General features: G+C 31.6%; 1 protein-coding gene across 2 annotated transcripts in view; it reads left to right on the top strand.

The window, feature by feature from the left end:
- LOC129755687 (diuretic hormone receptor-like) overlaps positions 1–23,857 on the top strand; it is a 121,384-nt gene that overhangs the window by 8,026 nt on the left and 89,501 nt on the right. For both annotated transcript variants that reach the window (XR_008739302.1, XM_055752304.1), the window contains exons 2-3: positions 1,278–1,371; positions 2,023–2,122. Coding sequence is in view for 1 of the 2 variants with exons in the window: in XM_055752304.1 (XP_055608279.1) it covers positions 1,278–1,371; positions 2,023–2,122 (194 nt within the window). In the remaining variant the exon portion in view is untranslated. The remainder of the gene's footprint in view (positions 1–1,277; positions 1,372–2,022; positions 2,123–23,857) is intronic.

Here is a 23,857-nt window from a genome sequence, read left to right as displayed (position 1 = left end):
AAAAAAAAATATTTTGAGCTAAGTGTTAGACATATTTTACACTTTTATTGTTTTGTTTATAATATTTTGTATTTTTCTCATGTTTTTTTATCTTTGGAAGATTTGAATCATTATTATTTTTAATAATAATTTTTGTCATTTTACTTTATTGTTTGTGTTTGTTTTTTTTTAAATTCTAATAAATTTAACCTGCCAAAATTGGGGCCAGAAAAAAAATTCCTCAAAAAATTGCCTAATTTATTTACAATATTGGAAAGTTCCAAATTTTTTAATTTTTCCTTATCTATCGTATCACAACTGATCACACTGACATGACACTTAGAACAAAAATTCAGCCATTTTCTGTCTTATTTATTTTGTCAGATTTTGTAGGTTCGTAATATCGACGGCAAGTGACGAACCTGAAAAATGTGACAAAAAATGCCCTCTAGGAGAAATATACCTGTTTAGCCCAATTTTATCGTACAAATTGCCTGTTTTTTTAAATTGGGTGGCATTTTCTAACTGGGATAGCATTTCTTCAAATCGATCGATGCGCACTCTGGAATCGATATTGCGTACTGTTGGAAAAATTATCCAGAAAACGAAATCGAGTGTCCAGTGAGTATGGTCAGTGGTATCACTGTAATCAATTATTGCCACTTGGTTATCTCAACAATTTATAATTATGATTATGATTATTATAATTGGAAAATTTAAGTTGCAGATATTTATTCAATATTGAGCATACATATTTAGTTTACAAGGTACATATGCAATTATGAAATAAAAGAAATATTTTGAATTCAGTTAAATCGAATCAAAATGTAGCTTAATCCTTGTTTAGATAACTTTGGAGATTTTATTTCGATCACAAACTAATATTTGTGTAAACTGTTGAAAATAAAGAATCAAAACAATACTTCTCTTTTAAATTTGAGTCACAATTCATCTCGCGACTCGACTAAAATATAAAGTTTTAATTGGCAAATATTCTACGCATGGCAATTATAATATCATTTGTCGTAAAGTTGATACATAATTCCAATTTAGTTATAGATTCAAGAATTTTTTGACAATCATCATCATTTCTCAAGTCAAAGGAATATTATTGAATTGAAGCACAAAATTAAGCCCCTAAAGCTGAAAGCAGAAACCAGGTGTCACTTGACAACGACTAACAGCAAACGTTTGTCTGCCTGCATCAATGCTCGCAACACCTGTCCTCTCACTCACTGTAAACTGCAATTTTCACTAACGCTTCTTCTTCCCATCCTTTTTGCCTCGTTCATTTGCAGAGATTTACGCTGTTTGCGCAACACAATCCATGCGAATCTGTTCGTCACGTACATCATGTCGGACTTGTTCTGGATTTTGATCCTGACGATGCAGGTGAGTTTGAGTTTTTGGTTGTTGAATCTTCCTTTCCTGTCACAGTCACAGTCACGGTATGAATGTAGAACACTTTTGCCAGAGAAGTTGTGAGTGAGCGCTTCAAAGGATTTCGGTAGGCCAACAACGACAAGAACCCAAATCCAGGCCAAGCAAACGAGATTAACGAGAGACCGACGAATGACAACTGGATGCTGGAAGCATGTATACGTATAGATGACTCAATTCTTGTGGGTCTAAATTAAATTTCTTCTTAGACCACACATCATCGGGTCAAAGAGTTGGAAAAGTCAAATGTATTTGCAAACATGATATTGCTAGCTTGCGTTTTCGTGTACTTCTGGCAACAGACGTCTAGTGCGGTCAAAAATAGCAGCAGAGAATCGACTCACAGAGCACTCAGCATCCGGTCCAACAGATTTATCTTCTCATTAACATTTGTTCCTCTATGTTTGTTTGTTTTTTCCCTCCTGTTTGTCGTTTTTCTCATGCATTCGAATGCACTCCGGTCAACTTTTGCCGGCTGGATTACCCAACAATGGACAACACAATCATGCTGGTTTCCTGTGAATGGCCGTTTCCGGATCCTCTGGGGCGCTGGGGTTCGCGAATGGATGCTGCAATGGGTGCCGGGATCGGACGAACACACAGCTTTCGGCCAGCTCCAGTGGAAACATGGCCAGTTGTGTAATCTTTGTCACCCTGCTGCACTATTTTACGCTTACCAACTTCTTCTGGATGCTGGTGGAAGGTGAGTATCGTGCTTTACTTATAGAGGTGCTTTTGTGGACTGTTGAAAATTATCACATCCGGTATGGTTGTTGAATGGAAAGTTGATGCGAAGGCTACTTGCTTCCATTTAAAGTTTTTAAAACCTCAGAATACACTTAAATTGATTTTTAACAGTTGTTACTAAATTAAGCAAAATAAAAAAAGGATGTTCACAAGTCCTGTTGAAATATAACCGATTTATAGAAAGTTTAACACATAATAATAAATATTTACAAATGCTTTCGAATTTCCACGATTTTACATACATACTTTCAAATGTCTACTTAAAGGGTGTCCACGATGAAATTGCCACACACAAAATTGATTCGCAAAATTCGAGTTTTCATCCGATTGCCATCAAATTTTCAGGGATTGAAGAATGACTATTAAACTTTATTTTACTATTTTTTTCGTATTTTTTTCACAGTCCATACGCAAATGCCAGCACATTGGCCTTAACCCCGGCCATAAGATTCTGCATAACTTGTGAATCAACCGTTTTTTGCATGTAAACTAGAGTGCCCCAAATGACCCGACTTTTGAAAATGTTATGCGCTGCAGGCTAAAATGGATCCAAGGTCAAGTACAACATCCCATGCCTAATTTGGGCCGTATTGGAACACGTGAAGGGGTCGCTCAACGAGCCTGAAGTTTGTATTGGATTTTGAGACATTCACAAGTTGTGCAGAATCTTATGGCCGGGGTTAAGGCTAATGTGCTGGCATTTGCGTATGGACTGTGAATAAAATACGAAAAAAATAGTAAAATGAAGTTTAATAGTCATTCTTCAATCCCTGAAAATTTGATGGCAATCGGATGAAAACTCGAATTTTGCGAATCAATTTTGTGTGTGGCAATTTCATCGTGGACACCCTTTATTTACAAAAAAAAAATCATATTTTCACAACATTATTCCGAAATATGCTTCACCAAATCGAACAAAACTTTTAAAACATCCATGAAAATACACAAATTTCCAAATGTTTGAAAAATATTTAGATTTCTATACATTTTGACATAAGGTTTGAAAAAAATTTCTCAAATTTTTAATATTTTTGGGAGCTTATTCAATATATTACTTTTTTTCAATATTTTAAAATAAACTACAAATTCTAAAAAATACATTTTTTTTAAATATTTTTACATATTTCAACAAGTTTAAACAAATTTCAAAAAAATTTAACAAGATTATAAATTTTTTTTTTGCGAATTTAAAAACAAAATTCAACTTTTTACAAATTTCTACAAATTTTTACAAATTTTTCCTAATTTTCAAAATAAAATTCAAATTTTAACAAGTTTTAAAAAGTTTTCACAAATTTTAACAAATTTGATAAAAAAATTAAACAGTTTCTACAAATTTTATAAATTGTATCAAATTTAAACTAATTTTAACAAATTTATAAATTAAAAAAAATTACAAATGTTAACAAATTTTGACAAATTTTTACAAACTTTAAAAAAATTTAAAAATTTTAAATTTTTTAACAAATTTTTCCAATTTTTTAATAAAAATTAAAAATTTTACAAATTTTTACAATTTTTGTCAATTTTTAATAAGTTTTTACAATTTTTTCTTAATTTTATTAAAATTTGCACAATTTCAGCAATTTTTGTCAAATTTTCACAAATTTTTACAAATTTTTACAGATTTTACAAATTTTTACAAATTTTTACAAATTATTACAAATTTTTACAAATTTTCACAAAGTTTTACAAATTTTTACAAATTTTTACAAATTTTTACAAATTGTGACAAATTTTTACAAATTTTATCAAATTTTTACAAATTGTAACAAATTTTTATAAACTTTCAATGTTTTCCTAAATTAACAAATTTTTAAAATTTTTACAATCTTATTCAAATTTCTTTAAATTTCTGCACATTTTCACAAATTTTAACTAATTTTCAAAATTTGGAACAAATTGAAACTAATATTTACAAATTATAACAAATGTTTTATAATTTTTAATTTTTTTTTAAATCTTCAAAAATCTTTACAAATTTTTACGAATTTTTACAAATTTTTACGAATTTAAACGAATTTTTACAAATTTCTACGAACTTTTACAAATTTTTAACAAATTTTTACAAATTTTAACAAATTTAAAATTTTTTACAAATTTCAACAAATTTATATATTTTAAAAAAATTTTAACAAATTTAATATTTTTACAAATTTTTAATAATTTTTACAAATTTTACTAATTTTTACTTATTTTGTCAAATTTTTACAAATTTTTAAAATATTCTACAATTTTTTACGAATATAACAAAATAATCAAATTTTTACGAAGTTTTTTCAAATTTTTACTAATTAAAAAATTAATTATTTTTACAATTTTTAACAAATTTTATTTTTTTTTATTAATTTTCTAACTTATTTTAACAAATTTCAACATTGCAAATTTTAACAGTATTCAACAAAGTTTTACAAATTTTTGCTAGATTCATCAAATTCTAAAAGATTTTAAATTTTTTTAACAAATTTTACAAAACTTAAAAAAAAAATTCATATCTTAACAAACTTTTTAAATTTTTATAAATTTTCACAAATTTTTATCGAATTTTGACATTTTGACGAATAATTTTTATGAATCTTTTCATCTTTTTACTAACTTTTACAAATTTTCACATCTCTTTCAATTTTTCACAAATTTTTATACTTTTTTTTAAAACTTTACAAAAATTTTTAAAGTTTGTTCAAATTAAAACAAATTTTTTTAGACTTTGTAAAATATTGTGAAATTTTGTAATTGTTTTTTAAATTTTGTAAAATTTTGGTAAATCTTGAATTTTTTTGTAAAAATTTGTAAAATTTGTAAAATTTTGTTAAATTTTGTAAAATTTTGTAAAATTTTGTAAATTTTTGTAAAATTTTGTAAAATTATGTAAAATTTTGTAAAATTTTGTAAAATTTTGTAAAATTTTGTGAAATTTTGTAAAATTTTGTAAAATTTTGTAAAATTTTGTAAAACTTTGTAAAATTTTGTAAAATTTTGTAAAATTTTGTAAAATTTTGTAAAATTTTGTAATATTTTGTGAAATTTTGTAAAATGTTGTAAAATTTTGTATAATTTTGTATAATTTTGTAAAATTTTGTAAAACTTTGTAAAACTTTGTAAAACTTTGTAAAAATTTATTATTTGTTTTAAAATTAAACAGATACAGAATTCACCAGTAGTTTTATGAAATTTGCTGAAGTTAACAGAATTCTATTTATTTTCACATGATTTTTCAGAATTTTACAGAGTTTTATTGAATTGTACGGAATTTAACAGAGCTTTACATATTTTTTTCACAGTTTTCCAGAATTTTTAGAATTCGACAGTATTTCAAAGAATTTTACAATTTTTTACAGAAAGTTACATTTTCAGAATTTTACGGAATTAAATAGATAATTACAGAATTTAATAGAATTTTACAGAATTTTACAGAACTTCAAAGAGTTCCAAAGATATTTAAAAATTTATTATTAATTTGTAATGAAGAATGAACAGATCTTCAGAATAGTATTTTACAAATCTGCGCAGAATTTAACGGTGATTTTTGAAATTTCACCGAAATTTATAGAACACTTTTTTTAAAAATCATATGAAAAAAATTTTTTTTTGAAAAATTGATTGCAATTTTGAAAAATGTTGTTATTTTTTTCTAATTTTGTAAAATTTTGTATAATTTAAAGAGTTCAAAAATGTTTTACAAAATTCTACAATATTTATAAGGTTCTTCTCATTTTGCGAACTTTTTTAAATTGAAATTTTTGAAACTGTAAACATTTACGAAGTTTTATATAATTTTTGTAAAATTTTAAAGATTTTTCCACAATTTTCTAGATTTTTTCAGAAGTAAACAGCACAGAACTTTCACAATTTTCAGAATTTTTATAGAATTTTAAAGAAGTTTACAAAAATTTACATAATTTTAGCAGAAATTTGCTGATTTTAACCTAATTTCACAGAGTTCAACAGAATTAAACTGATTTTACAGAATTTCACAGAATTTTGCTAAATTTGACAGAATTTTACAGAAATTTAGAGAATTCTTCAAAGTGAAACGAAACTTACAGAATTTTACGGAATTTTTCGAATTTTTATGGTTTTTTCAAAAATTGGCATAATTTTTCTAAACTTTATAGAATTTTACAGATTTTTACAGAGTTTTACAAAATTGGGAGAATTTAACAGAATTTTACAGAATGGGACAAAGAATTTCTTCAGACTGTTCAGATTTTTTTTTCGAAATTTTGGAAAATATTACAGAATGATAAAGAATTTGCACAAAATGTTACAGAATGTTTACAGAACTCAAAAAAATTCAAAATATAACCGAATTTTACAGAATATAACTAAAATTTTCAAGATTTGATAGAATCTTAAAATATTTTACAAAACTTTACAGCATTTAACTGATTTCACACAATTATAAAGAATTGTCCAGAATTTTATACAGAATTTCAAAGAATTTTTCAGAAATTTACCAAATTTTAACAAAAGTTTACAAAATTTTTCAGTCAGTTAATTAATTTTATAGAGTTTAAATTAAATTTACAGAATTTTTTTTAAATGTTACAGAATCTCACAAAATTTTTGGAATTTTACCAAATTAAGTGTTTCACAGGATTAAAGACAAGATACAATATCCAACTGAATTTTTAACAAATTTAGTATTTTTACAGAATTTTAAAGAGTTTTACAGAATTTTACAGAGTTTTACTAAATTATTCATAATTTTACAAAGCTTCACTTGATTTTTCACAGTTTTTCAGAATTTTAAAAATTTTACAGTATTTTACAGAATTTCATTTATGTCAGAATTTCTGAATCTGAATTTGAACATAATTTGTCAGAATTTAAAAAATTTAACAGAATTCTACAGAATTTTTTGGATCTTCAAAATTAAAAGAACTTCAGACTAGTTTTTTACAAATCTGCATAGAATTTTATAGAAATTTAAAAAAAAAATTATTTTAAGAGAATTTTTCAGAATTTTACCGAATTTTAAATTTTTTTGTAAAATGTTACAAAAATTCACAAAGTTTGAAAAATTTAACCGAATTTTTCAGCGTTTCACAGAATTAAAGAGAAGATACAGAAATCAACAAAAATTTATAGAAATTTTCAGAATCTTCCAGAATTTTATTAAATTCCACAGGATTTCACAGAGTTTTACTTAATTTTATAGAATTTATCAGAGCCATATAGTGTTTTCACTGTTTTTCTGAATTTTTAAAAATTTACAGAATTTAAATATTTTCTCAAAATTTTACTAAATTAAACAGATTTTACGAAATTGAAAAGAATTTTATAGAACTCTACTGGATTTTACAGAACTTTATAGAATTCCACAGATATTGAAAGAGTTTGATTGAGTTAACAGAATTCCACAGAACTAAAAACAGCATTTTACTTAACTGCTCAGAATTTCATAGGAATTTATGGAATTTTACAGAAATTTTCAGCATCCAACATAACTTTTTTCGGAAATTTAAAGAAATAGAGGAATTGTACAGAATTTTTCAGAATTTATCCGAATTTAACAGAATTTTCACGATATCTCAAAATTATTCAGAATCCCATAGAATTTCAACGAATTTTAAAGAGTTTTAGAAAAATTCACAAAATTTTACATAAATTTAAAGAATTTTATTGAGTTTTACAGATTTTTGAAGAATTTTATCGAATTTTACGAAAATTTACAGACTGTCACTGAATTTTGCAGAATTTATCAGATTTTTTCCGAATTTCGTAGAATTAGACGAAATTTTCCCAAATTTTACAGAATTTTTCAGAACATTACAAAATTTTACGAAATTTACAGATTTTTTCAGAAATTTACAAAACTTTACAGAACTTAACCGACTTTCAAATGATTTGAAAGAATTTAAAAGAATACACTTCACAAATTTCATAGATTTTTTTCGGAATTTTACTGAACTTTTTTAAATTTTATGTATTTTTCAGAACTTTTCAAATATTTTCAAAGTTGTTTAGAATTTTTCAGTTTTTAAAGAGGTTTACAATATTTACAGAATTCACAGAAATTTGGAGAGAAGAAATTTACGGATTTTTTCAGAATATAATAGAATTACAGAATTGAGCTGCTCGTGAAGCTGCTCAGGTAGAAGAAGAAGAGTACTAATTTTATAGAGTTCTACAGAGTTACAAGAAAAAATCATAAAAGTTTTCAAAAATTTTGCAAGTTTTTAACAAGAACTACAGAAGTTTTCGGATTTTTTTCAATAGTAAATTGAATTTCTATTTGAATTATTTTTTAATTTTTATTTTAATGTTTTTTCATTGAAATTTAATTAAAAAAAATTTATTGTGTATTTTTAAAATTTTAAGTAATGTTATGAAAAAATATGAGAAATTGAGCAAAACAATTTACAATTATGTTTTAAGTTATGATATTTGTGAACTTATGTAAAATTACAATTAAGATTGTAAGAAATGAGTAAATTTGATTAACACTTGTGTTGGTAAAATTGTTCAAAAATGAGCAGAATCTCATTTTTTTTTTTGTTTCGATTATAGTCGTTTTACACAATCTGAATGAATTGTGTCTATAAATTCAAATGTGATTTCAGATAGGAAGATATTTTCTGAATAGTTTTCCTTTTTTCCTCAGGTGTTTATGGTTTCAAAATTTGATATTTTAACAGAGGAACTATTTTCAATCGTTTAAAAACACGCGTTTGAGGTTACAGGAAAACTTGAGCTTGTTTCTTGTTCCACAAGAAAAAAAAACTAAAATATGAAACAGCAGAAACTGTTTTCATATTTCCTGCAGCTCTTTTTGCATTCACATCAGTGCATTTACTTTTAAATGCACCATGAGAAAAATAACAGCCGGATTTGTGAAAAATTTTCGAAGATAAATTAAAAAAAAAACAAGATAAGAATTAGATTTTATTAAACAATGCATTGTATAAAAATAATTCTTGATCAGATAACTTTGATTTTATAATCTTTTTTTTATAACATTTTATTCCGTGCACTTGAAAAAAAAACTGCACAGGAAACGAATAAAAGGGCGCCATATTCTGTTTCTTGTGTAAAACGATGCCATCATCGTGGTTGCTCCTTGTTCTGGTTTTTACTTTACTTTCAACATTCCCCCAAGGTCAGACCCAGAGGCCAACAACCAACTAACTGAGGACCAACACAACAGATTCCATCGGAGGATCACATCGAGAAACCTTCTTGGTCCTGGGCTAACCAGAAGCCGGGGAAAAGTAACTCCGGGGCTCCAAGTTCAGTAGTTCAACAAGGGAGCTCAATCAATGGTACTGACTGGTGTTGTAATATTCTAGTGTTTTTTTTTTCATCTCTCTATCTTCCCCATTGGTCATTTCACAACATTTTGTATTATATTCTTGAACCACAAACCAAACCATCCCGACAAAATACAAGAGAGAATGCTCGATGGTGGTTTTTCATTCCGGTCAGGAACCAAATTCAATTTTACGACCAACGACCAAGACGAACGGAAGATGGCAAGTGCATTTTCGGAAGCTGAATGCGTGCTCAGTGTTTTACTCAATTGCATTTTCATTTATGAGATCTTTTAAAAGGGAAGGTTCGGATTTGGATTAGGATAGTGATTTGAGAGTTCGTGATACCACGTCTTGACTGAGTTAATTTAAATAATCATAATTCCCAATAAAGTGTAAATAAATTTAAAAAAAATATTACTTAACTCTGGAATGCTTCTCTCTAGAGCCAGTTTTGGTTAAGTAGGAAATCAGTCTGAAGAAATCTTTCTATTTTTTTACAACTCAAAACCTAACTGGAATTTTAGTCTCTGGAGCCACTGACTTTTCTGAACGTAAGAAATTGGTGAAAACTTATATAGTTCCTTTTTTGGTTAAGAATGTATGAGCAATTTGATTATTTAAAAAAAGAATTGAAATGATTTGAATGCATATAAAATTGCCTGTGTAAAGTATAGAAAATTTAAAGCAACATCTGTAACAACCCGTTCACCAGAAGTGAGCTAATTGCCTTCGTCTGGATCTTCAGAAGACGCTGAGCATCTTAACAGAAACTTTGTATTTACTCTAAGTGGTTTCAACCCTCTATTCCAAGGCTTTAAGCACGTTCCTTTGGCCGCTTCTTTGTCCAGATTCTGGCACGTTCTACGGTAATTATGTGCATTTTCTCACTCTCGATTTTCCGCTTTCGCTTGCTGCTCGTTTTCTTGCCGGAAATATCTTCCAGATGGCAAGTAATTGTTTGATGTTCAAAAATATTAAAGTTTTTTCCCTTTATAAATAAGCGATTACGCTTTAATATTTTTTTTGATAAAATAAAAAAAAAAAGATTTTTTAATTTCATAAAATAAATCTAATAAGCAAAGGTCGGTCCAGGAACATGCAACAGTTGCAGTTTTCTCTTCTCCTCTCAAAGACCCGGTTTATGGTTCAGCAAAGACCGGAAATAGGATAATCTGAGCTCGTTGTTTTGGCTTTCGTTGTTTCCTTAAAAAAAATGGATGCAGTGCTGCTGCAATGAATGAACGCTGGAATAGTTTTTTTTTATTTTCCCTCTCACTAAACCCTAAACCCGGAAGTCGGTTTGACTAATGATCTCAACAATGCTTTGTTTAATTAGCTCCCGGCTCGGTGCGTTTTTTCTACACTTTTGCTTAGCGAGCAATGGGTAAACACTAATCATCTTAATTTTTCACGATCATAATTGCAATTTTCCTCACCTTTGTGCAAAAAAATATTAATTCTTTCATACTCATCTGAAGCAATTAAAAAATAAAGAAAATAAGAAAATTGTGGGTATTAATTACTTTAACATCACACGATGGACCGTGGAAGATGAAAGAATTTTAAAAAAAATCTTAAAGAAGTATCTGGAATATGAAAGAAGATTGGATTGCTATACAATGTACTCAGTCCGTTTAACGTAGGCTTTTCAAACATGAAGTGGCTCCAGAGAGCTTTAAAATTACTTTGAATTCATTGGATGTAAAGTTTAAATGGCAAGTCAAACAATTTATTTCTCTAAACCTTGAAAAAAACATACATTCAAGTGTTGTTATGTCAATATTTATCAATTTCAGAAGCCCCAGAAAGTACCATCCGCTTAACTATTGTCGAAGTTTGATAAAAACAAAACTTTGGACTTGAGGCTTTCTACTTAAATTTAGCTTTGTGTACAAATTTAGTTGTACCTGCTGTGTTAAAACGAGAGTAAGCCAGTTCGACGAGTTTCAAACTTCGAAATTTAACTCTCTGCTTCGTTGTCGTTAAAAATCAGAATGAATCTAAAATAAATTTAACAGAAAAAATAAATTTAACTGACATTTTTCGTTGGAGCGTCCAGTGACAACGATCTTCGTTGATGTTCGACATCTGCGCATTGGGGGACTCAACACAAATGATTATAAAACTCTTCTCACAAAAAAATATATAGGATTAAGGATTTGAAGGTTCAAATCGTGATTTAAAATGAATTTTTTTTTTGATTGAATTGATTTTAATGATTATTCAAACAAAGAAACAGTTCGGAAGTGTTTGTTATTCTTACAGTTTATAAAGAAATACAAGTTAAAAAGTAATTATTGGGAATATTCTTGGACTTTCGACTTGACGCGTTTTATAAGGTTTTGTACAGCTGATTGATCACACTTCTTGGCCGCAGCATTCCAATTTTTCTTGAAAACCGCCATGGTCTTGTTGGCCTTACCATCCTCCTTGAAAACTCTCTTGACGATAGCCCAATATCGTTCTATGTAGACTGAGTCGATTTGGGGTCATTTTGGAATTCCTCAAACCCTGGGGTCTAAAATGCTTCGTCTTGGTCCAAAACTCAACCATGATTTTTTGCAAAATTTTTAAGTAACGTTTACATGAGTAAATTTGAACTTGTAGGTTTGTATGGGAAAATTGAATATTTTGTACTGAAAAATCAACATCATTTTTGTTTCGTCTGTGGAACCGAACCAGCTTATGATTTTGTGCCAATTTATAAAATTCTTTAAAGAAATTTTCCGCTGAACAACTTTGTCGAAGACCGTAACTTCGTATCTTATTAGGAAAAAAAATTATTAGCTGTTAAACAGGGGTATGTCTTTTCGCACTGATAAACAATAAATTCAATTGACATCCGGAAGAACCGCCTCATGGGGGGAGTTTAGTAGCTGAATTTTTTTATATAATACTATTGCTCAAACAATGCATGAATAAAAAATGTTTTTGTAATTTTGGAGCTATTTGAGTATCCATTTTAAGTTTTTTTTTACATTAATAGTTTTTCGTAAATAAAAGTTACTTTTGAAACTATGGCCTTAAATCAATTTAATGCTTGACTGATTTTTTTTATAAAGCTTTTAGTAACGAAATATGGTACTTACTTTCACCAATGGTTAAAACCTTCGAATGTGCTCCAGAGTCTTGTAGATTGAGCTTTTTTGATTTGAGCGTAAAATAAAAGTCAACATTTTTTTTTTTAAATTAACTTCTTTGTTCAAATCAAATCAACTGAATTTACCAAACTCCTGATTGGCAAATTGAAATACTTCAATCATCAATGTAAAGAATTCCAAATTTTAAAATTTAAAGGAAAAAATAAATAAAAATTGCTGCTAAAATCTTATTATTTTGAACTTAATCCTAACTTAAGATTTAATGATGAAAATTGGCTCGCGTAAAAACTGAAATTTTATTGATCTCAAACTAAGGTTGCCAAAAATTACGACCAAACATCCGGGCAACATCTGGGCAATTTTTTTCAAAACTCAGAAATTACTCAAGAAAAATCAAGGAAAAAATTGAAAAAAATTTCTTTCCTCAAAACTTATCGACAGATTTTAAATCGTATTATAGGCATTCAAAAAACTTTTCATGATTATGTTTATAAAACTTGCTGAAAAAATCTCGTTTTGGAGATGTAAATAAAAAAATTACAACACAATTTGTTTATTTTATATTTGATCTGTCAAATAAAGTAAAAAAAATCGAGCTTTTTAATGAAATCCGGGCAACCGGGCCAGACCAGACTGTTCCCAAAATTTGTATGAAATATCCGGCCAAATCCCGATAAAAACGGACAATCTGGTGACCTTATCTTAAACAAAAGGCTAAGAAAATACAGAATTGAAGATTTTTTAAAATGAAGATTACATGTTTTTATCCCTAAATATTTCGCCTTGAAAATCAATTCCATATTTAAAATCGTTCGGATGTTTGGTGGTGACAAAATTTTGCAAAATAATCTGAAATTCTGCTTAATGTTCGTAATTTTCAATTAAATTTTTAATACAAACAAACTTTGATTAAAAAAAATCAAAAAAATTATTAGTCTGCGATCTCTTGCGATTAAAGTTCTTCATCGAAACAATCATCTTGATATTCTTATCTTGAATGTAAATCTCATTAACGAGCTACATAAATCAGAATCTGTCTTTTAGATATAAAATCTTAATCTGCCTGAACCTGAATTAAAAATTGAAATTTTGAATCTATTTTCAAAGTTTCAAAACGATTTCTGAAACTTAAAAAAAATCTGAATCTTAATTCCAGATCAGTATTTTAAATATGAGCTGAGAAGTGAATTTTGTTTCAAGAATCTGTAATTTAAAATATGATGTTTTTGGTTTCAATTTGAATCCATTATTTCAATTATTTATTTTTAATTCAACATGAGGAACAAAATCCGAACTACAAATGATGAATCTAATTTCGATTTTTCAATTCTGAACCGCCATTATAAAGCTTTGTTAAGTTTCAATTCTGCATAAGAATTAAATTTAAAAACTCCGAATCAAAATATGAAACAAAATCTCAGGATGGTTTCCAATCTTTAATGATGATTCGAGCTGAAGATAAGAATCCTAAACTGGATACAAAATTGGAAATATGCAAACCGAAAAATAATTTGGTTTGGTTAATATGTAACCAAAACCTCCCAATTCATCATTTGAAATTTGAACTATGAAAATGTTTAAAAACTGTTGCGGAATTCTGAACCTGGGATCAGTTTTCGAGGTTTTGGCATGAGTTTTGAGTAAAGATTGTTACTCTTGAATAATATAAATCATCAAATTTGATAAGGAACTTAAAGTATTGAGTGTAGAGTAGAATACCTCGGTTACTTTGTATGGCCACGCCCTTAATTAAAAAATTTGAGGTCATTGGAATTCCATAAAACGAGCTAAATGATTCTTGAACACTTTAAATACTTAAAAAGAGACTATTTATAGATGAAAAAGCAATATAATAGATCTGTTTTCAAATCAACAATGAAGAATTTCCGAGGCTATTGTGCAGAATTATTTTCATCATGTCTTTTTGCATCGGAAATATCTCAGACACACGTAAATTTAAAAATCTGAAAAAAAATAGGAAAAAAACCTAGTCCTTTTTATAACCAACTCAACGCTGCTAAATTGCATATCTGAGCTCTAGTAACGTAGCTATTACCGAAAAAAGTACCCGGATACAAAATGATCATAGGCACAGCTTAAGAATCGGTATGAAATTGACTTTCTGGTGAGTATAAATCTACCTATTGTGGAAATCTTGGCGTTAATGTACTCAAAACCAAGTGAAAAGTAATTTTTTTTTAAAGAAATTAATCACCGTTTTTTTTATGTTTGTTACTTAATTTATCGGCCTTATCGATAAAAAGTGATGTTCTTTTTAGTAGTGACATCTTGACATTAAGAAATTTTATAGATGGATAGAACGTAAGATGAATTGAAAGATGGTGAAAATGAGCGGGTAGAATTTATTTTGAAGCATTATCATCACCGTAGATTTGAAGTCTCAGAAACTCTGAAAAATTCAAAATTGACAAATGGTATGCAAAACAGCTAGATTTGAAAATTCGTCAAAAATTCTGTTTTTCGTATTTTGGCAAACTAAAGTCTGTTTCACATAGAATCTGGCCGCATCTTTTCATTTACTGCAGCGCCCCTAGTTGTCACATCGCGAATCTATTGAAATTGTTTTGATCCGGATGGTTTGTTTACTTAGTGGTGAAAATTTCATCAAGATTGGAGCAGTCAGTCGAAAGTTATCGACGATGGAACGCGAAAGGCGAGAGAAAATTCTACACACTCACGTAGAGAAACCGACGTGGTCAGGGGTAAAGATCGCGAAATTCCTGGAATATCCCAAATCGACTGTAAATTCGGTGCTGCAACGTTACCGGGAGACCCTTACGGTGGATCGAGCAAAACAAACCATGCGTGGAACATATGACCGGAAGCTGCGAGCTTCGGACAAGAAAATTTAGCAAAATTACCATCATTTCTTTATTATTTTAATCCTAATATTTATAAAATTTAGAGGAAACATATTAGTCTGTTTTTCATAAATTTCATGTCTTTTTTTTTGCACGCCTTCCAAGGAAAACTTTTTGCATAACATGGCTGATTGAGCTCGAACCAATCTCGATCAGATGAGCCTCATTTGTAAACATTGCAATGACAAAAACTTCATCTTCCGGCAGCAAAAAATTAAACCCGGATGAAGGAAGATGAATTCCTGAACTAAATCGCTTAATACAAAAGCTCAACTTGAACCTTCTTCCGACGGACAGGTGTAGCAAGCAGAATTAATCTTATTGTAAATCTTTACACATGACTTACTGCCGAAGGAGAACCATATCGCTGCCAGCCGGATGCTCAAGCCTTACAAGTCTCCTCTTAACCAGCTAGATAACGGAGAAGAAAGGCCAAAGATTACCTCGGGGCGAAACTTTTCGAATCAATCCACTACCAACAGTGGCCAAAGCGAGGGAAAAGGAATATCTATCCTCAGCTCACCTGGGCATTGAATTTCAATGAGCAGGGAACTCGTTCCGGGTAAAATTTCTACCCTCAGGGAGTCGCCGAGGGAAATTTATCGATCTGATTGGGGAAGTTTTATGCCACAAACAATTCCGAAAGCAAAGGCTTCCACAAGAAATTATTTCGATCAAGATGTACCTTTATCATATTCTTTTTATCAGAGGATTTATCAGTTAGATTCTGGGAAAAATGAACATTCAAAGTGTGGAATCTGATGAAATTAAGATCAGATATCAAAATTGGATTAATTTATTTAACATTCAACGCTTGTTTTAAAATTTGAAATCATGATAAAAACACTTTCCAAACTCTGATTTTAAACAAAGTTTTTTTTTCTTCGAAAAAAAAGCAAACTTGAGCAAAAGGTTAAAAAGTCAACATCAATTACAGTTCGCGTGAAGTTTCCAACAATTTACGTCACTTCCAGAGTGGATGGAAGTTTTACGTGTACAAGTGCATCCATCGTAATTTACCACACACCACAGAGAAGCGCGTTCGAGTTTCAAAACGAGAGAGAGAGACTCTTTCGCAAAAGTTAGTCCCCGGAAGCTCCATTCCATCCTCCATCGAACGCGGAAGTGACAGTTTGAAGCTTTAATTATACCACAATTAGTTGATGCACTTCGAGCCAAGTCGAGTGCACAATGTGTGTTCGAGGAAAACCGGCAAGCAAGCTGTCCAACAAAAATAACTCTACAATACGAAGCATCAAAAGCAGTGAGCGCCGGCCGCCGGAAGTGAACAAGTTTTCCCATCCTCACCCGCTTGGCCACCCGGGTTAAACTTTGTGGGGGGAAAGGATAGATGACTGGGAAGAAAGTGGTAACCCTGCCGCCCTATAATTTAACCAACTGGCAGCTGGTGCTGAAATGGAGAAATGTAATAAGTCAAACTGCCGACCAAAGATCGGCGAAACTGCAGCAGCACTTTCATTTAAGTTTTTGTGCATTGGAGCAACTCTACGGTTACACTCAAGTTTCAAAAGTGTTGTTGGTAAATACTTGAGTCATTTATAAACAACTATTGTAAAATTATAAGCCTTTTAGGCGAAGGAAATTCAACAATTCACAAGCTAGGGTGGCTCAACGCTGCTCGTTCGTTCCAGAACACACATTTTGCAATAAAAAAAATCAAAGGCTCTTTAAGATAATCGGTTCGGGCAAATAGTTATTTAACCTTTATCCGCTCTTGAGTGACTATGACACTATTGGAAGTTTGGTGGCTCGAAATTTTATTCGGGTGCATCTAAATAAAGAAAAATCTCAAAGACCCTCAAAGAATTACTTTTTTATGAACGCACCTCGAAAGCCCGGGAAAAACTCCCTAATCAGACCTGGAGTGTAAATTTGACACTGTTCGCTTAAAACCGCTATACCACTTTTGTTTGTGAACCGATATTTATAAAATTAATAGTTTTGGAAACCTCGCAATGTAACTCAAATATGTTTTTCAGACAACGTTTATCTACAACTCTTCAGATTTTCCGTTATTCAAAGTCCAATAACAAAATCCGAAAAAATCTCGCTCCGGAAAAAGCTACGGAATGCTAAAAAAAACTTTCTCTCAATGTCCAAAAAACCTGAAGTTAGAAATTATAGGTTAAACATTACGATACGTATTTTTGATTCTTTTTAAGATCATGACCTCAAAAAATGAAAAAAATGTGAAAACCCGTACTTTTCAATTAAATTTATTCAATTCATGAATTGAAAAGTATGGCTTTTTCCCCATTTTTTTCATTTTTTGAGGTCATTGAGGACATTGAGAGAAAGGATTTTTTGAGCATTCCGTAGCTGATCTACATTCTTTTTTCCGAAGCATGTTTTTTCGGATTTTTTTGTCTTAGACTTTGAATTACGGAAAAACTGAAATTGAAATTGAAATCAAAATTTTTTAAGTAACACCAGAAAAATTTGGAAAAAACAGATTTTTCACAACTTTTTACATTTTTTATTGCCATGATCTTAAAAAAAATCACAAAAAAGGAGATGTATTGATTTTAGTCAGAAGTGTCAAATTGACACCCCAGGGACTGTAATGGGTAAAAATTTCTGGGACGGATGAAGGTTAAATCCATTGACACTGTATGTAATGCTTAAGCAAGTTAAAATCAAACACTTAACCGCTGCAAGCTTTGTATGGAAGATTTGTAGGATCCATATTTTCCAATATCGAAATACCGGTTTTTGAATGGTTGAAAAACTTTTATTTCCGATATATTTTTCCATTCAACAGCAAATAGCATAAAAAAAATAATTCCAAAACCACATAGATATGAAATTCGACTTTAGACTTTATACAATCTGCATCAAAATCTTTGCTTAGGGTTACCAAATCCACTAACGCTAACAAGAGTTCATTGAAATCATATTTAAAAAAAATTAAAATAAACAGTAGAAAGCAGGACATTTAAAACTATGAAAACACAACTCTGTGACGCCCATGACAATTATATTTTTCTCTGGATAAAAAGCTTTAATCCTATTGAAAATTATGGATTCCAGTTTTTGTTCCTTGCAGTTTTTAGTCAGAAGTTTAAGTCTCAGTTCTGTTGGATTATTCGAAGGGAAAGAAATTTTTGATATTATTTCGAGAAAACATGCCAAACATGTTACTGCATTGAAAAAAAAAAGTTTTTATATGAAGGCGTAATTTTATTTTTCGCTAGATTATGTTTAGCGATTCCATTTCTTTTAATTTGTGTAAGACTTTGAAGATAATTGTTGTTTTGCACATTGCCTTCTGCTTGAGAAATAATTGCAAGAGTGAATAAATTTTTATTTTAAGTCTATACAATTCAACAAAAAAAAAACAAATAAACTAATATTTGAATGAATTCACAGTTTAGTTCGACGTTTGGAAGAGACCTTTCTTAAATTTGGATTAACATTCTAAGTTTAATTATTTATTGTTTCAATGAGTAAACAACGCAGGTTTCAGTGGTGTGATAGAGTTAACTTTATTGATGTTTCGTCAGTCTAGTCATTACATAACTACATAATTCATTAGCGATTGCTATTGTCGCACTCTCCACTTATCATATCCTCTATCCAGGAAATTACTCATTTCTGAATGAGTAAATGAGAAACTATTTATTTCTTTGAGAACATTCTGAGTTATCCACTCAGAATATCTGGAAACGCTACTTAGTTACCACGAACTCAGTTTGAGTCGTTCAGGTATATCGTGTGATGATGTAAACATTTGTACCGTGTTTATCCTATTCAATTATCTCCGGACGATCTGAGGCCGAAAGAAACCGTAAGTGGCAACACCTCCCCTCAATTCGCAAATTGAGAATGCTGAACAACTTCGTATGCCTCTCCTTCGGTAGCACCTTCGTGAACGCATCAGCTGGCTGACCTCAGTCGAAATGTGTCGTAAAGTGTAAGACTGGCTGTTTGCCAAACAGTAGAATTGCAGTCAACCCCTAATAATCCCTAGGGTCTGCGCTTACCATTCTAAAAACTAGTTGCAGGGAAGTTCGAGAGAGCGAAGTTAAACTCTTTAGTTAAACTACGGTACCGTTTATTGAAAATTACAGCTTTATTCACCCATCACTTCCTTAATAACTATCTGACCTTGATCTGGTACGTCCGTTCCTCCTTTGGCGTCGAGCTCGGGTTCGGGGAGGTCTGCTGGTTCGCCTGGTTTCTGCTGGGTATGTTGTTGTACCCAGCCCCACCTTGAGTGCTGAACCGGTCACAGACAGGTCCTTAGACGGTGAGCGAAGCGGTGCGTGGAGTACCTGGTCCCACCTTGAGTGCTGAACCAAGTACCGAGGGTAAGTAACACTGAGGGTAGGTAGTCGATGCAGTAGTGTATCGCACTGGGCGATGATAGGGACACACTAGGGTTGATTCCAAACCCAAACAGCGGGGTCCTTTGGACATTCAGGACAGGTTAGGGAACACAGCAAAAAAAAAAATGTAACGATGGACGATGTAATTTCTGGGAATTACGGATTTCTGTTGCAATAGTACATCTAAATGATGTACACAACGTGAATACGTCGTGAATTGTAATATCACAACCTTCTATGTGATGTCGCATCAAGTAGTCAATGTTTTCCTCTGTTGACGTTCAAATTTGATTTCATTTCAAAAATTAAGAAACAGATTATGGACCTCAGCTGTATTTGTTTGGCTTGTAAGTAATTTCAAAATTAATTAAAAATATAAGCAAACCCCAGCTTCAAAAATAAATTTCAGAATTTTTTATTTTTAGAAAATTTTGCCTGTATGGATAAGCGGTACGAAACATATTCTTTATCTTCAAACAGCCTGATACTTAAAGATAATGTAAAATTAGTTACCTTTTGCGACTCAAGTTTTGTGCAGGTATTTGATGTAATATCGCAATACTTTTTTGCTGTGAACGATTGTGGGAACAATGATAAGATGGCGAATGGGTTACCTGATGCTCAATCAGCCTGTTGTTTTCTTTGGCCGATTAAATGGCAAGCACTGGCTTATGTAGCACTAATGTTAACCGCACTATGATTTTAGTCAAAAACTTAGATTATTTGTTCAAATTTGTTGAACATTCGAATCATTTATTGCGAGATCCTTTTGATGTGTTCGCTAGCTCTTAACCAAACGCAGTTCGTTGTTCCTGTTCCACGATCGTTCGTCTTTTCACCCGATTCCAGATTTCGCTCGCACCTGATCGCTTCGCTCGTCTGCTGCTCGCATCTCGTCGCTTCGCTCTGGTGGCGGGTTTGGGAACCACTTCTGCCGGTTTGTTCGCCTGGTTAGAGTGGCTTGGTGAAATGCGTTGCCAAGAAGAACCCCTTAACCCCCACGAACAGCACTGCAACACTATTATATTAAAACTTTAACAAGATCACTGCGACCCCCTATGAATGACAAGCAACGCTTACAAAAGATAGCTAACCGCTTCTTACGATCTTCCTGATGAAAACATTCAAGTATTTTATCCGCTGATGGGTTCTCGCCTCTCCCAGGTACTAGATGAAAGGGATGTTGACCTCCATAAATGTTAAAAGAGTGCTAACCACACCTAAATCACTCAGGAAGTTTCTGAATCAAAAAATCTTCCTTAACTGCATGGCTCTCAGCCTCGGTCGATCATAGACAGACCGTTTGCTGACGTTTCGTTGACCGTGAAAAAAAATCACGAAGATCATGTAGGGCAATGGTTTCCTAAATGGGCCTATCGGGTTAAATGCGCCTACGGCTGTTTGACGAAATGGCTAACAAGACAGCATATCTAATCAATACATTTTGATGATGATGATACGTTTTGAACATATAGTTAGACAAAATTTTATGAATTTACAAACTCAAAAAAAAATTAAAAATTAACGCAAGGTTTTGATACATTTTGATGTAATATTTCGACTTTTTAAAATTATACGAAATGTGGTGAATGCTTATACTTTCAGCACACTGTAGGCTTAGTCATTTAGCGTTGGAAGCCATTATACCAATATACACCTGCTTACTAAGTCAACCCTGTTCTGTACGATCACTCGGTGCGTGAGCTGTCTTAATCATTCAATCGTAGACCACCAACCGTGGTGCATTGCACTTGGGCTCGCTCCCACACGTAAAGAAACTCAAAACCGAAATTAGGATGTTTTTTGTTTCTTATTCAAATGAACTTAAAAAATAAAACATATTTAAGCTTTTTGCTTAACTTTTTCGGCTGCCCGCTCAGATGTGTTTTCGATTTCGTGCACGTCGGCTAACTTCTCGAGTGCAGGATGTTGTTCTGCCTCGTACACATCGGCTATCAGCTCAGATATGAAGGTCTCGAGTGGAATCTCAACACTCTTGTCGATGACCATCTGTTTTTGAACAACATCGTTTCGATTGGGCTCCAATAACAAACCAAGGCAGTATTCGTTGTTCAGGAGTTTCCCTCGGGCGACAACCTCCCCTGAAAATGCAAACATCTACCTCAAAGCACACAGAACAGTTTCCAACCGTCGAAGACGCATGTTATTTAACCACATGCGCAACGCATCTCGAATGCATGAGAAAAATCCTCCCGGCTTGCAGCGTTCTAGACTGTCCAGTTTCTCCAACGCTTTTATTGCTCTGAAGAGCCGAAAGGGACCCTTGAGCAGCATGCGCCCAATCCGGTTTTGATGCACTGCTGAAGTTGCTGGCAACTAACCGTTTCCCAAATTATCTCCAAATGTACATTTGTATGCAGTGGCTGATAGGTCTTTCGACCCGAGGCGGTACGGGAAGTCTCAATCATACATTCAAGGGACAGGTTTGATTCATCTCACTCCCTTCCAACTGTTCGAAACAAATAAAGAATGCTGAAAAGATTCCTAAGTACCATATTCATCATTCTAAATTTGCCGAGATACTCCGGCTGGTTTGAACCCACAATCCATTATTGTATATCAGTTTTCGGATCGCTCGATGTCCTGTCCAAACCCCACTAATCCCCTCTTATCGAGTTTAGCTATTTTTACTTAAGAATCAATTTAATACATTTTTGGTTATCCGACACCTCATTCGTACCTATCGGAAGAATGCAAGAGAGCGCAAGATTTTGCTCTCATAGCCTTCAGCACCGAACGTCTCAACGATGATTGCTTTCCTTGATGGTTTTCAACCTTCTAGGATTACAACTGATATGTATCAATCCGATAGATGCGTAAAGCTGACAATATGATTTTTAATTTTTCGCTTTGCGTAGAAGGACAAAATCACTACTAGGTAAACGCAATGAACTGTCCATCATTTGTTACGGATTTTTTGAATCATGTAGTCCTATTATTTCTTCAATTTTTTCCTTCTGAAACATTCATGATCGTCTATCAATACCGAACATCATAAACAATGATGTAAGGATAGGCGTTAGTGAATGATTGTGGGAGCGACGTTCAAAATGTATCGGATACTTTTACTACGTGCGGATCACAGCACACGGAGGAATAAGTATTCTAGCTTGAAACGAATCCTGATTGCTTTTCTTGAGCGATTTTCTGATCATTGTCTCTCACAGGTAAATATGACTCAATTCCCATCTGGTTTTAAGCCATCTGGATGAACTGCTGGCTGCAAAGAGAACATGACGATGATTCTCTCACTTGAAGCCCGCGCGGGAGAATAATCATTTCAAAATTTACAAACATGGCTGACTTTCTATCATATCCGATTTAAACTGACTTCAGACGACATTTTATACGATCTTTTCCATATGTAGTTGGAATTGCGATTCGTAACACAATTGTAAACGACTTAAGTTATCATTTCTGGTACCATTTCATGTTTGCTGGATTGTCGAAGACCGTAACTTCGTATCTAATTAGACAAAAAAGTAAGAAGGTATTGAACGGGGGCATTTCTTTTGGCATTGAAAAACAACACATTTAATTGAGATCACTGCTGGGTGCCTAACGATATATGATATATTCCATGACTACTTTTCATGCAACACTTCGCGAGGCACCCAGTAGTAATGTCAATTGCATTTATCGTTTTCCAATGCCAAAAGACGTACCCCTGTTAAAAAGCTGATTAAGTCTTACAAGATGCGAAGTTACGGCCTTCGACAAAGTTGTTCAGCGGAAAATTTCCTTTGGAGAATTTCTAAATTGGCACAAAAACCATTAGCAGTCGCGGTTCCACAGAAGAAACAATAATGATGTTGATTTTCCAGTACAAAACATTCAATTTTCCCATACAAACCGAAAAGTTCAAATTTACTCATGTAAACGTTACTTAAAAATTTTGCCAAAAACCATGGATGAGTTTTGAATTAAAACGAAGTTTCTTAGACTTCAGGGTTTGAGAAATTCAAAAATCGACTCAGTCTAGTAATGTAACTCAAATATGTTTCTCAGACATTATTCAGCTTCAACAATTCAGTTTTCCGTTAGTTAAAGTCCAAGAAAAAAAATCCGAAAAAAAAACATGC

The sequence above is a fragment of the Uranotaenia lowii genome, chromosome 3 (assembly GCF_029784155.1).
Source record: "Uranotaenia lowii strain MFRU-FL chromosome 3, ASM2978415v1, whole genome shotgun sequence".
Taxonomy (NCBI): domain Eukaryota; kingdom Metazoa; phylum Arthropoda; class Insecta; order Diptera; family Culicidae; genus Uranotaenia; species Uranotaenia lowii.
This window is presented reverse-complemented; position numbering and strand designations above follow the sequence as displayed.